This window comes from Netta rufina, assembly GCF_964035555.1.
Source record: "Netta rufina genome assembly, chromosome: 28".
Lineage (NCBI taxonomy): Eukaryota > Metazoa > Chordata > Aves > Anseriformes > Anatidae > Netta > Netta rufina.
Window position 1 is genome coordinate 1,412,633 of NC_140152.1, and position 12,865 is coordinate 1,425,497.

Consider the following 12,865-nt stretch of genomic DNA (forward strand, 5'->3'; position numbering starts at 1 on the left):
GCTGACTTCTGCAGAGATGAGGCTGCGGTACAGTGGCCCTGTTTTATTCTCACTCGGGTTTTTCTCATTTGTGGCTTTTGCTTGTTTTGTTTGTAGATCTTTTTGTTCCTCTGGATACAGAGATCTGTAGGAAGAAAACCCTCGGTGTGACCTGCAACCTTCTCGTACCATAAACTTTAGTACTGCTAATACTGACACACGTGGACGGATCCTGGCATGACGTAAGGGGTGGAAAAACACTTTTGTCAAAAACAAAACAAAAACAAAAAAATTGCCTTAAGTATAAAGTGCGGAACAGTCAATACATATCACTCAGTTAGGAGGGGGTGGCGTGTTCTCTTGGCTTGTTCACAAGCAGCCAGCAGCAAAATTGTGCCTAAGCTTAATATTTCTTTTTTAAAAAAAAAGAACATTAGTTATGAGATTTTTTATGTAGAACAAATAGCAATGCCTTTTGTTTTTTTTAGCTTCTTTTGCATATGTTTTGTAAGCGACGAAAAGAATTTTTTTTTGTATAAAAAAATGTCTTGTACCCCATGCTTTTCTGCTGCTGTTTCTATAGTTAACGTTGCATCTTTAGGATCAACCAGAATATTAAAATTGTATTAAGAGAGACTGGATATAAAGAGGAATTCTCAGATTCGGCTCTGAAAGCCACTAAAAGCGAATGTAGCCACAGCGAGGAGATGTTCTTCCTTGCCTGGCTTGTACCTTCCATTATAAAAAAAAAAAAAAAAAGAAAAAAAAAAAACAAACAAACAAACTCGTGCTGAATTCACCATCTCTTTGCTTTGGCCACTTCTGATTTGGGAAAAGGAAGTTAAACAGCAAAGCAAGTTGCAGCAGCATCCTCTGCAGTGCTCCAGCTCCTCCCGGGCGGAGTCCATCACAGCTCCCTGCAGGGTTCGCGTTCCTCCTGGAGGCTGCTGGCGGCTGCATCCCGCCCCTGGAGCACCGTGGCAGGGAGGACGAGCTGCCAGGAGAGAGCAGGCACCAGGGGGTGGAAGAGAACCAAGGGACTGGTGCGCTTCCAAGGTAAGCCAAGAAGCAACGCGGGTGCAAGAGGAAGACCCAGGGCGGAGGAGAACGCCCTGTGCCCGTGCATCCGAGTGAACTCCTACTGTCAGAGGCGCTTCCAGGGGCTGTGCTGAACAAAGACGACCGAACAAAGCTGGAGGGACTGGGAAGAGGCAGAGGCAGGTGGAGCAAAGGCAGCAGCGGGGACCTTGCTCTGTCAGCGTCAGGGCGGATGGACGCACGGACACAGGAGCCGGAGGTGGTGGGAAGGGGAGCAGCCACTCCAGCCCTCGGCAAGCCGTGGCTGCAGCAGGATCCCTGCCTCTGTGGCATCTCCGCGCTCTGGAGCTGTTACCACTGGAAGTGCAAGTGCTGCAGGCTCAGGAAGAGGGGTGGTTTCGCATCCCACCTTCACCCGCTGTCGTGACTCCAAAGCATCCACAGAGGTGAGCTCAGCTCAGCACGCCACCCTTCTTGCCACGGGGGACGCGTGGTGGCCGCTGTCGAGTGCTCCCGGCCTCCTGTCTCCATCTGGGAAGGAAGGGGAGCAGCAAGCACCCGTCCCACACGACAGGCTCCGGTAGCCGAGCTGTGCCAACGACCCCTTCACTCCGAGGCTCACCGGGGCCGCTGCAGATGGCTCCAGTGCACCCAGCAGGAGGAAGCCCCAGCACACGGCGGGGACCCCACCAACACAGGAGCCAGCACAGGGAGCTCAGCAGGGCCACGATGGTGCTGAGCTGCAGCAGCCCAGCAGCAGTTGGCAACAGAACAGCGTCCACCGGGATTTTTTTGTTTCTTCCCTCTCCTTCCCCTTCTCCAGAATCACTTCCGAAGTGTTTTGTGCCCGGATCTTCCCAGCAGACGGGGTCAGCACCCCAGGGCGAGGTGAAGCCCCAGCTCGGCAGTGCCTCCGATGCCCAGGGCCGGCTGCTGCCTGGCTCTGCCTGGCGGGGCCGGGCTGAGCGGGACGGTCAGGGGGTGCAGGGCTGGCCAGGGACACGTGGGGACAGCGAGCACAGCTGGAGCTCCAGCAGCAGGGCCCGTCCCTCTCCTCTTTGCTTCTCTGGCCTGTGTTTCTCGGGGAGCTGCATTGCTTCAGCTTAGAGAAAGGGAAGGGCTGGTGAACAGGATTAGGTCTCCCGCAGCATTTCCTTGGCGTAACCTGGTGCTCTTTTTTTGTAGCCATGCTTTGTGCTCTAGCAAAACGTGCTGGAAACACTCAGGACATCGCTCGTCTCCCCGCAGGCATCCCAGACAGGAGCCGGGTGCAGTTGCTGGAGCAGGATGGGCCCCTCTCTCCCTGCTGGTCCAGCTGTAGCTCTTTTGGGTGCTCTTTTGGGGTAGGGAGTGGGGAGTCAGCTGCACTCGTTGTGTGGGGCTTTCTGCGGGCTCAGTGCAGCTGCCCCAGTACCGGGGGGTGCAGCGATGTCCTAGCCTGGCAAGCTTGAAACCATACAAAAAGACTTTCAAGTGCTTCCCCGACATTTTGATTTAGCAACAAGAATTTGAGAAGGTGGTCGTGTGTACAGGTGGATTGAAAGAAAAGGTCCTGTAAAAAAAAATAATGCAGAAACTGTCAGCAAAGAACGTGTGAAAATTTATGATTTGGTCAAAATTTCACTGAATGCTTCATCCCCTCTGAGTGCTGCCTGACACTGCGCAGGCCCAGGGGGCTCTGGCTGACACAACACCCCCAACCACCAGGCATTCCCACAGAGAAGGGGCTTTCCATCCGTGTTTAGGTGGTTTCAATCTTTTGTTTGTAGCAAAACTGGCCAGCTTCCTTGGCAGGGCTTGGACAAAGGTGTGGCATTGAGTCCTGGAGCATAAACCCCACTGTGCCAGGGCTTGGGGAGGGTTTGGGTCCTCCGTTCTCCAGCAGGGAAGCATGAGGCAGGGGCCTGGCACTGCTGTGCCCAGGAGCTGCCTCTTTTACAGGAGTGTAGCAAGGAAAATTGACTGGATTGCCTGGTGTGCTGGGCTTGGAGTGAACGTGGTGCCTGTAACCTGCAGGGACAGTGGCTTTCCTAAAAACAATCATTAGCCAGGTGCTGTTCCCGAAGCCCCAGCCTGTTGCAATGAAGCTCTTCAGGTGGAGTGGCCAGAGAACTCTGCTGCTGAACTCGGAGATCCCTTTTCTGCCCCTTTCTCTTCCCTGTCTATATCCCTCGTGTCGGTGGTCCTGCCCAGGGAGGTGCCGCAGGCAGGTGATGCGCTGCGAGGGGGACTCGGTGCTGTGCTTCCTCCCTCGGCCCTGCTTCCAGAGCCGAGCGTGCCGCCAGGTGCTGGGGAGTGCCTGGGATCTGCTTTAGTAACTGCAAAACTCGCAGACTTTTGTTCTTTCTCCCTCGCTTCACCTTCACCTGCTTTTGCCCCAGAGCAAAACAGCTGCAGCCTCCCCGAGACCGCACCTCGATGGTCTCGTGGTGGCAGCCCCCACCTGCTGCCAGCACTCCCTGGGGAGCCCAATTCCAGCTCCTTAGGGAACCGCTCCCCTGCCTGTGACCCACCACCAGACCCATTCGCAGCCGAGCCAACTTTCCTGGCTGCTGTTCAGCTCCTGCTCTTTGCCAACATCTCCTCGGGCTCTCTGCCCCCTGCTTTTACATCTCGCTCTGGTTTCCTGAGGTGCTGTGCTGGCGGGAGGGGACAGGACCCACGACGTCTGGGTTGCAGCCTGTGCCACCTCCTGCACCGAGCTCCAGCCTGGGTGCGAGGGATGTGGCTGTGTGTGGTGTGGGGACGTGCTCTGCCTGCACGCTGCTTGGGGCCCTGGTCTGTGCCTGGCAGTTGGGGTTTTTGCCCTCTCCAGCTGAGAAATGCAGAAGCGTGATGTGCGAGCTCCCCAGCCGTGACTTCGGCGGGCAGTCGGTGCGTTGGCGATGCGCCGGTTTCCTCGAGGTTTTGCACTTGCTGCCCGGTGGTGATCGAACAGGAAGGGCAGAAGCAGGCTGGGATTTCCCCAGGAGTCTGCAATTTCAGGTTCAGTGCAGAAGCTTCTCTCAGAGGTCCTTTGTGTCTCACGCACGCTGAAGCCAGCCGAGCCTCTGGGGCCTGGGCCCTGGCTGGGAGATTCACTGCTCCCTCCCCTCAGCCCGCAGAGGAGAGGGGGCCCTCAAGAAACAGGGGGCTTCCAACCCCCATCCCCCTTCCTCTCCATCCCTGAGCTTTGCTTTCACGGGATGGCCGCCAACTGATGTCCCAGCAGAGCCCGTGGCCCTGCAGGCCCTGCTGTGTGCCGTGCTGGTGAATCGGGGCCAGCTCCAGGTGCAGCCAGCCCCCGGCCTGGGGCTTTAGCAAAGAGCTGGGGACGGGGAGGTGACACAGAGCTGGTGCTGGAGCTGGGCTGGGACAGGCAGCGAGCCCCAGACACGGAGCTGGCTGACCTGGAGCAAGCCGTGGCTGCTGGATTCCCCCGTTCCTGCTTAACACCAGCAATAGCAAGACCTGTTCTCAGCACCACAAGCTTGCACGAGGACTTTGCCCTGTGAAATCCTATGCAACCCCCTCTCCTCTCCCCCAGGGCTCTGCAGGTCCCAGCCCAGCCCCTTCTCTCCGCTCTCGTCCATGACTGCTGAGCCCCTGCTCCCTGCTGCTCTCAGGGTCCAGCTTCATTTCTAGCAGCTCCAAAACCATTTTCAGGCCGGCGCCCCGGAACCAGGGGGGTGGATGAGTGATGAGAGCACAGGAACACCCCCCCAACTCGTGCTGTGGGAGCTGAGCACTGAATTGTAGGGGCAGGGCCTGTCCTGGGTCTCTTCCACGCACGCTTCACCCTCCCGTGCCTTCTGCTCGCTGCTCAGCAGCTCGCTGCCAGCATCCTTCATCTCACCCCCTCTTCCCCAGCACCTCCGCATGGAGCAGCTGCGTCCCACCTCCTTGCTGGGCTGGGCTCCCTTCATCCACCTCCAGCCCCGAGGTGGCTCCAGCCCGTCCGCTGGGCTAGGAGGATTTGGGAGATGGCTGCTGCAGCGGGTCTGGGATCCCTTCTGCTAAAACTTGTGTTCCTGTCCCGTGTCCCCTCCCAGGGGGAAAGAGGCAGCCCCGCCGTGGGGCTCCGTGCCAGTATTGCCATTCCCCTGCTGTACACCTCCTGCTCCTCGGGCTTTGCCATCCCTGCTGTGGGCACCGCGCCGCTGCACTGGGCACTGGGGGGGAGCAGAGCTTGTGCTGTAAAACGGTGGGGGCCTGGGTGCCGAGGCCAAATGACTTGAAACCCACCAGCGTCTGAGCAGACCTCGTAACACAGGGGCTCGGGGAGGGACGGGGCCGCGGGAGGCCGTGGGCTCCCCTGCCGGGGTGTAGGAGCTGTGGGAGGGGAAGGAGGCACCCGGGGAGGCCGAGCGGGGACGGCCTCGCGGTGTGTGGGGAAGGAACCAATTTCTAAGGAGCCCTCTGAGAAAATGAAGCATCACTCGGTTGCTCTTCATATATATTTTTGTAGGAGGGGGGGGTGGGAGAGCAGACGGGAGATGCCTGCGGAAGTTGTTTATTTTTAACCCCGTAGAAAGTTTTGGGTTGGTTTTGTTTTTTTGGCCTTTAAAAAAAAAATAAAAAATTGGTCCTTGCTTTTGATGTTTATGCTGCCTACCTGTAAATCCAGATGTACTTAAGTGGCTGAAATCCTTGTTCTTAAATCAGATACACATTATAGTTTTGAACTATATATATAGTAAATATATATATATATATGCCTAACCCAGCAAAAATAAAAAAATAGAAAAATAAAGTATTTGGGGGTGGGGAAATGCGTTGTTCTCTGAAATGAATCACAATTGGGGGATTAAATTGTGTTTCTGAGTGCCTCAAGATAAGAATTGTTTTCATTTTTTTAAATAATTTTATACAAGTGTCAAAACAGCTGGCTGGATTATTTGGAATTTTTAAATAATCCTAACTTTTTTAAAGTAGATTTTGAGAACTGTCCTGTATATAACAGTAATGTAGCAATAAATGTGACATTTTATAACAATATTACCTTTTTTCCCCATATCTGTCTTTCAGATGTTGTATACCTATGAATGAAAAGTTGTAATAAAGGTTTTACCTTGTAAAAAAAAAAAAAAAAAAAAAAAAAGAGAGAGAAAGAAGGAAAAGACGAGCCACAGCAGGTTCCCAGGTGCTGTCCCCTCGCTCTCTGTTCCTCCTGCCCACCATGGGGCAGCCTGAGCTGCTGCTGGCCCCAGGGGGCTTTCGCAGACCTGGGGTCTCTGGCACAGCTTCTCCCTCGGCCGTGCCATGGTCAAAGAGGTCCTGGGCCTCCTCCCCAGGGCGCTGCTGCTTCCCTGCCTCTGCCCTGCCTGGGGAGCACCCAGCGAGGTCGGTGCAAGCAGGCACTTGGGATAAATGTGGCCAGCCCCTGCCAGGAGCCCAGCACAGCCTGGGGAGGGGGGAGATGACCTGGCAGAGGGGTTGGGAGGGCTTAAAGCCAGCAGGAGTGGGCTGGAGCCAGTAGCAGCAGGAGGTCACCCAGCCTCACGAGTGCATCGCAGTGGTGAGGCAGTGCCCTGGCCAAGCTGCATCAGGCGTGATGGTTGGTCTCGCTCCATCACTTTCTGCATCTGCAGCCCACCGCTGCGCTGCCTGGCTGGGCTCTCCCTTCCCTGGTCCCCCAGCCCTCACTGGGCAGCTCCCCCGTGCATTGCCCCTCTGATCAACAGGCATTTCCCCCAGCTCGTCACCACGTTAACCCATGTGGTTTCAGTGGTTGGGTCAGCCCCCTGCTGCCAGCTTGCTGATCACATCGGGCTACTTCAGGGGGAAACGGAGCCGTGGCAGCTGCAGCCAGGAGCACCGAGCCCCAGCAGACCCTCTCTGAGGCCCTGGTGTTGTGATGCTGCCTGACAGCAGCTCCTTCCTCAGGCTTGCTGCTGGCATTTCTGCTGTGCTGCTCCTGCCCAGGGCTTGTCCACACAGCGCCGTGAAGGAAAAACCGACCAAATTAACTAAGCAGTGACTCTTGCAGTAATTAGTTAAATGTCATTAAGCCCTGTCTCCCTTCTCTCAGCAGTAAGCAAGCTCTCTTTGAGGTAGTGCACTGCTCTTCCCGAGCCACAGTGAGTGAATCAAATGACTGTCCTTTCAATTCAGCATCTCCTTGTCCCTGCTGATACGCTTCGCCTCGTCCTCTTTGCCTTCACTGCCTCCTTGCAGGGCTTGGTTTTACCCTGCATTGTTCCTCGCTTCCTTGGCCCTGTGAGCTGCATGGCCGTGTGCCCAGCCTACTTGCTTTTCTCCCTAGAGCTGGCTAAGTGCTAGGACAGGTCCATGGAAGCCAAACTGCTTCAGGACACCAAATACTTTGGTTATCAAGAAATTTGAGATGTGATCTGCCAGGCCAGGGAGTGAAGAGCACTCCCAGGGTGAGGATGGAGCTGTCTACCCCTATCGGTACAAGGAAGAGTGAGGACTGAGAAACCAAGGTTGTACCCAATCTAGAAGTGGGAGAAAAGTGTGCCTGGGAGCAAGGCTGCAGCTTGGAAGACAGACACTCAGAGATGCACCAGGCGGAACTTAAAGCAGGCAAGCGCCTGGGCTGGGAGCTGAGGGCAGGAGCAACGCAGGAGGTGCTGCAGAGTGGTCAAGAGCAAATAGTTCACTCCAGGCTTCACTGTGGTGTACCTAAGGCAGCTCTGGGCAACCAGGCTTGCTGCCCTCTCTCCTGCTTCCAAAACTAAAGGGACAGCTGTGCCACAGAAGACAGCCATGGAAGAAAGTGTCCCTCCCTCACCTTGGTGGCCTCTTACAGCTAGGAGGTAGGCTTCAGCTCCCTGCTGCAGTCTGAGCCATGTTCTCCTCCCAGCAGCCAAAATGAGTTTCTGCAAGGAATGAGCAAGCGTTGTGTCACAGTGTGGTGTCCAGAGCAGCCAGCAGATCCCCTTCTGCAGCACTTGAACTGTAGATGACAGTAAAATGCGCTGGAAGAAGATAATATTGCTGTTGGTTTAACCAGGAAATTGGTAGTATTATTGTGTCTTTCAGTGTCTGCCTGGACTGTGGAAAAGCAGGGGGAAATGCCCTCAGAATTGCCTTGAAAGCCCCAGGGCTTTTCTGAAGATACACGTTGAGATGTTTTTCATTGCTTCTAAAGTTTGGAGTTATTTTGCTTTTTTTTTTTTTTTTTTTTTTTTGGTCATCTAGGAAACTCCCATTGCAAATTGAAAGCCGAGACTGTCCTGCATTTGCATGACTTCAAGACACAGTTGAAATGTCATTAAAAAAGCCAAACCTGTGCAGAGCCTGCCCACCAGGCTCACTCCCCCTCCATACCCACAGTGGCGGTGGCAAAGGCACCAGTTTCCTGCAGGAACGCACGCCGTGCGGCACCGTCTGACTTCCTCATGCACCAGCTGGTGCGTGGGCAACGGAGAAAAAACTCACAGAAATGAACCCAAAAGCCTGCACGGTTCAGTAACCTGCATCGCCCCGCTGGTATCTAGGCAGAGAAAAACTCAAACTGTCAAAATGTGGTGGTGAAGTTGATCATGCAAAGAGCTGATAAAATAGTTGTTCTGTGTCCTGGTGAGAAGGAAAAAAAAATACAGGCTGGATTTTTGCAAGAGATTCAGCTCTGTGGGTCTGGGCTCTGTGAAACTTGCACATGCAGCGCAGGGTGTGAAGGGAGGTGCAGGCTGCTGGCATCACTCCTGGACACTGGCGCTGATGGGGTTTGCAGCCCCAAGGCTGAGTCAGCCCAGCCACGGAGCTCAGGCAGATGAGAGCATCAGGCTCCAGCATCCCCCTGGACTTTCTGGGACCTGCAGATTAACAAGGAGCTGAGCTGGCTTTGGGGAGTCTGAGGAACTTTATGAAACCATTGGTGGATTTGGGGATGTTTTATGAAAAAAATCTAGCTCAAAACTCCCTCTCCTGAGTGACAGCAGCTAGGAGGGTTTGCAGAGGCACAGCCAGGCGCTGGAGAAACGGCTCTGGACAGATGCCAGCCTCCCCCAGCACCGAGTGCGAGAAGCTGAGCTGGGGGCAGCCTGGGGACAGCACCGGATCCCCAGCAGTCACGTTCCTGCTCCAGCATGAGGACAGGGGGCTCACCCCACATCTCTGCCCTTGTCCAGGGGCAGAACCAGCCCCTCAGGGCTTGTGACCCCTCTCCCTTGGGGTGACAGGGACGGTCCCCTCAGGGCTCTCTGTTGTAGGGACGGGGACATGCCCTGAGGGCTTGTGTCCCTTGCCCTGTGTGGGGTCAGGGCCAGTCCCTGCCAATGTCCCTGTCCCTGGGGGTGTTTTTGAGGCTGGACGTGGTGCTTGGGGACACAGCTCAGGGGGTGACAGCGGTGACAGGGGGACAGTTGGACCAGGTGATCCTGGAGGTGTTTTCCAACCCTAACGATGATTTATGGCTCTGGCCCCGTGTCCCTACCCTGCTGTGGGGCCAGGCCCCGTCCCCTCACCCCCCCGCCATGGTCACGGAGCCCCGTTGCCATGACAACACCGCCGCGCTCAGGCAGCGCCGCGGGCAGCCCCGGGCGGGGGGCCGGGGGCCGGGGGCCTTCCTCTGCGCGGCGCGGGGCGGCGGCGCATGCGCGGCGCGGGGGTGACTTTGAGGCGGCGCCATGTTGAGCAGGGTGCTGGGGCCGCGCTACGCCCAGCTGCTGCAGAACTGGTGAGGGCCGGGGGGGCTGGGGGGGGTTATGGGGTCTGGGAGGGGGGTTATGGGGCCCTGGGGGGGGGTTATGGGGCCCTGGGGGGCCGCAGCCGGCCCTCAGTTCCCCCTCTGGGCCCTGTTCTGCTCCCCTCAGGGAGCTTTGGGGCGCCCCCGCCCTGCTGGGGGCTGCTGCAGGAGCCGGGGGAGCCCTGAGGGGCGCTGGGGGTGCTCAGGGAGAGAGAAGGGTCCCGGGAGATCTGACAGCGGCCTGTGGGGCCTGCAGGAAAGCTGGGAGGGACTCCTTGTCGGGGGGGCAGTGACAGGACAAGGGGTAATGGCTTTAAGACCCAGGTCCCTCAGCCTTTCCTCACAGAGGAGATGCTCCAGGTCCTGTATCATCTTTGTAGCCCTCTGCTGGTCTCTTTCCAGGAGATCCCTGTCTTTTTTTTTGTACTGGGGAGCCCAGAACTGGAACTGGGAAAGCTGGGGAGGGGCTCTTTGTCGGGGGGGTGGGGGGGGAAGACAGTGACAGAACAAGGGGTAATGGCTTTAAGCTATAAGGGAGTAGGTTTAAATTCAGTATTAGGAGGAAATTCTTCCCTCTGAGGGCAGTGAGGCCCTGGCTGAGGCTGCCCCGAGGAGCTGTGGGTGCCCCATCCCTGGTAGTGCCCAAGGCCAGGCTGGATGGGTCTGGGGGCAGCCTGGGCTGCTGGGTGGTTTGTGCCCATGGCGGGGTGGGATGGGGTGGGCGTCGAGGTCCCTTCCAACCCAAACCACTCCATGGTTCTCTCTTGGTTCAGATGGGGTTTGCAGCACTGAGAAGTGGTTGTTGGGGTTAGATTTTATCCTACCATGGTTTGACAGCCATGTGTGTGGCCTGCGTGTTGTCCTGGCTGACCTCAGAGCGTTTCAGAGGTGCTTGCTGCAGCGCCTGAGGTTGCCGGTTCATGGTGAGGAAGGATGAGGTAGCCACAGGCAAGAATAAAGGAGAAATGAGCTGGAGAGTTAGGATAATAAACCAGTCTGTGTTTTCTAAACTTAGTAGCACCTCTCTTAAATAAAAGCATATCGACCCTTTCCTGTAAAACATCTTGGTTATCTTGGAAACCAGCTCCTTTGTGCATGGGATTCTCTCCAAATTTCTGTCAAGCTGCTTTCTTGATTGAAATGAGTTTCCTGGGTACCTCGGGGTGAGTGTCTGCCAGCCCTCTGACTGGAGGGTTGGTCATTTACCTGTGTGTGTTGTGTGTCTGCCTCTCTTCTTTAGGACTCCCACCCTTTTCACGTGGGGTGCTGTAGCTGGTGCCGGTGTAATATGGATCACAGACTGGAAGCTCGTCCTTCAGTATGTGCCCTACATCGGTGGCAAGTATAAAACTGAAGACTAAGCTTCCCTCTAACGGTGAGTTTGGTTTGTGCACCTGGCAGCTTACGTAGTGGAGGTGTGTGGATGCGGCAGTTGGCGTGCCTTGTTTCTCCAGGGCACAGCCAAATTGGTGGGCCAAAACAGCGCTGCTTAATCTGGTTATTCAGTGTTTATTGCTCTGTCTTGTCTTGTTTTGTGTTAGGGGTAGGGCTTCTCGGAGTGCCAAAGGATGAAGTATTACTAAGAGCATTATTCTCAAGTGATTATGTTGTAAGCAGTGGATTTTTCACAATTTACTGAAATTCTTGATAAGCCAAATAAAGTCTTTTGTGGTCATTTGGAACTTCTGAGGGATCCACTTCTAATCTTAGCTAGAATGGCTTCAAGCTCAAGACTGGTTTTGCTGTCAGGCAAATTTGGATGCCTTTCCTTTCCATGGAGTTACTAAAAATAAGCTACGTGTTCTGTGCTGGTTACTATATACAAAAAATTCATTTGAAAATTGGCTTTCTCAAGGTGTTTTTTCCTCTCCCTTTCTAACTGCGTATGAAATACACTGGTTTTTGTAAGACTGACCATTCATAAAGCTAGAGCAGCAATTACAGTACCTGCTGTTAGGCCTCTGAATACACACACGTGTAGTAAGCAGGCTTAGAATTAGTTCATTCCTCACTGCAGATATGAGTTATGAAGACTTTGCCTTACATTAAAAGGATGCTGACAAGAAGAGGCTATCAGGAAGCTGTGTGCCCCTCTATATTTGCTGCTGCTTCTCGGAATAACTTACGTATAAATGTTGGTAAATGAAAGTGAGGGGCTTGCCTTCAAGCTACACAGAATTTCATAGAGAAACCAGTGCTTCTGTAAGGCTTGTTGCAGAGGTACCTGTTGGATTGTAGATGTTTTACTGTGTCTTCCCTGTTTTCAAAATGTGCATCAAACAGGTTATTTATTCCTCAGCGTAACCAAAGGATGAAAGAAATTTTTCATGAAACTCAGCTGTGCTCGTAGTATCTCAGGTGACTGTGGAAGTTTGTGGAGAAGTCAGCGGAAAAGCTCTCAGGTGATGTAGGAACAATTAAATTAAGCAGAAAGGGCTTTCTGTACAGAACAACTGTCCTGGTCAGTAGTAGGTATGTGGATGCCTTCCCGAGCCCACAGCCTACATTCTCTCTCCTCACATAAGAGCACTGATGTGTCAGCGTGCACAAATCATCTGGAACACGCTCAGTGCTGTAGAGGAAGAGGATGCTTCTGTGGTGGCCTACGGTTCCTTCCAAAGAGACTTAAAAGCCTTCTGGTGTTTGTGTATCTGTAACAGAAATGTCTTGTGTGAATACCAGAGGGTTTGGAAACCTCTCTGTAATGCTGACTGCTGTAGCACGTTGCGGGACGCAGTGCTTAATGACTGCTTTGTGTTTATTGTAGGAAATTTATCGCTGGATTGAGTGTGTTGGAGCCATCCGTCCGCTGAGACCTGCTTTGAGGTGAACTTGAAATGCCTGGTACAGATTCTGCAGTGGGCTGTCACATCCCGCTCTCTGCCATGAGCAGTTGTGGCCACTTGGTTGTGAGGGGGTTTTACTCCACGTACCAGCCTGCCTAGTGCTCTTCTCATCACTTCCACAGCTGGTCTTGGCCTAATGCAAGTAATTTGTAAAGCTGATGTACAAAATAAACCACGTGAATGATGTTTTGGTGGTGCTGTGATCTTCTTTGCCTGCGTTCTTTAAACCAGATCCCTGTTTGGTTCTGTGTTGTGTCTTCAGCTTGTTTGAGTGTGTGTCCTAAGGAGTGTGCCACGTGTTTGCCTCCTTTCCTGTGCAGTTTCCTCAGGCATCAACAAGTGCCTGCTGTTAGGGTTGGGCTTGCTGAGC

The 12,865-nt window shown here is 54.3% G+C and overlaps 2 protein-coding genes across 9 annotated transcripts in view; both read left to right on the plus strand.

The window, feature by feature from the left end:
• TCF3 (transcription factor 3) overlaps positions 1-5,970 on the plus strand; it is a 72,346-nt gene extending 66,376 nt beyond the window's left edge. For all 8 annotated transcript variants that reach the window (XM_084302855.1, XM_084302858.1, XM_084302859.1 and 5 more), the window contains exon 20: positions 97-5,970. The gene's annotated coding sequence lies outside the window, so the exon portion shown is untranslated. The remainder of the gene's footprint in view (positions 1-96) is intronic.
• A 3,620-nt stretch (positions 5,971-9,590) lies between these two features.
• On the plus strand, positions 9,591-12,681 carry UQCR11 (ubiquinol-cytochrome c reductase, complex III subunit XI; the record flags this gene model as incomplete). Its single annotated transcript, XM_084302680.1, has 3 exons — positions 9,591-9,640; positions 10,890-11,024; positions 12,417-12,681. 2 exons carry the CDS (start codon positions 9,591-9,593, stop codon positions 11,008-11,010), a joined length of 171 nt encoding a protein of 56 aa, XP_084158806.1. The 3' UTR covers positions 11,011-11,024; positions 12,417-12,681.
• Positions 12,682-12,865: the final 184 nt, after the last annotated feature.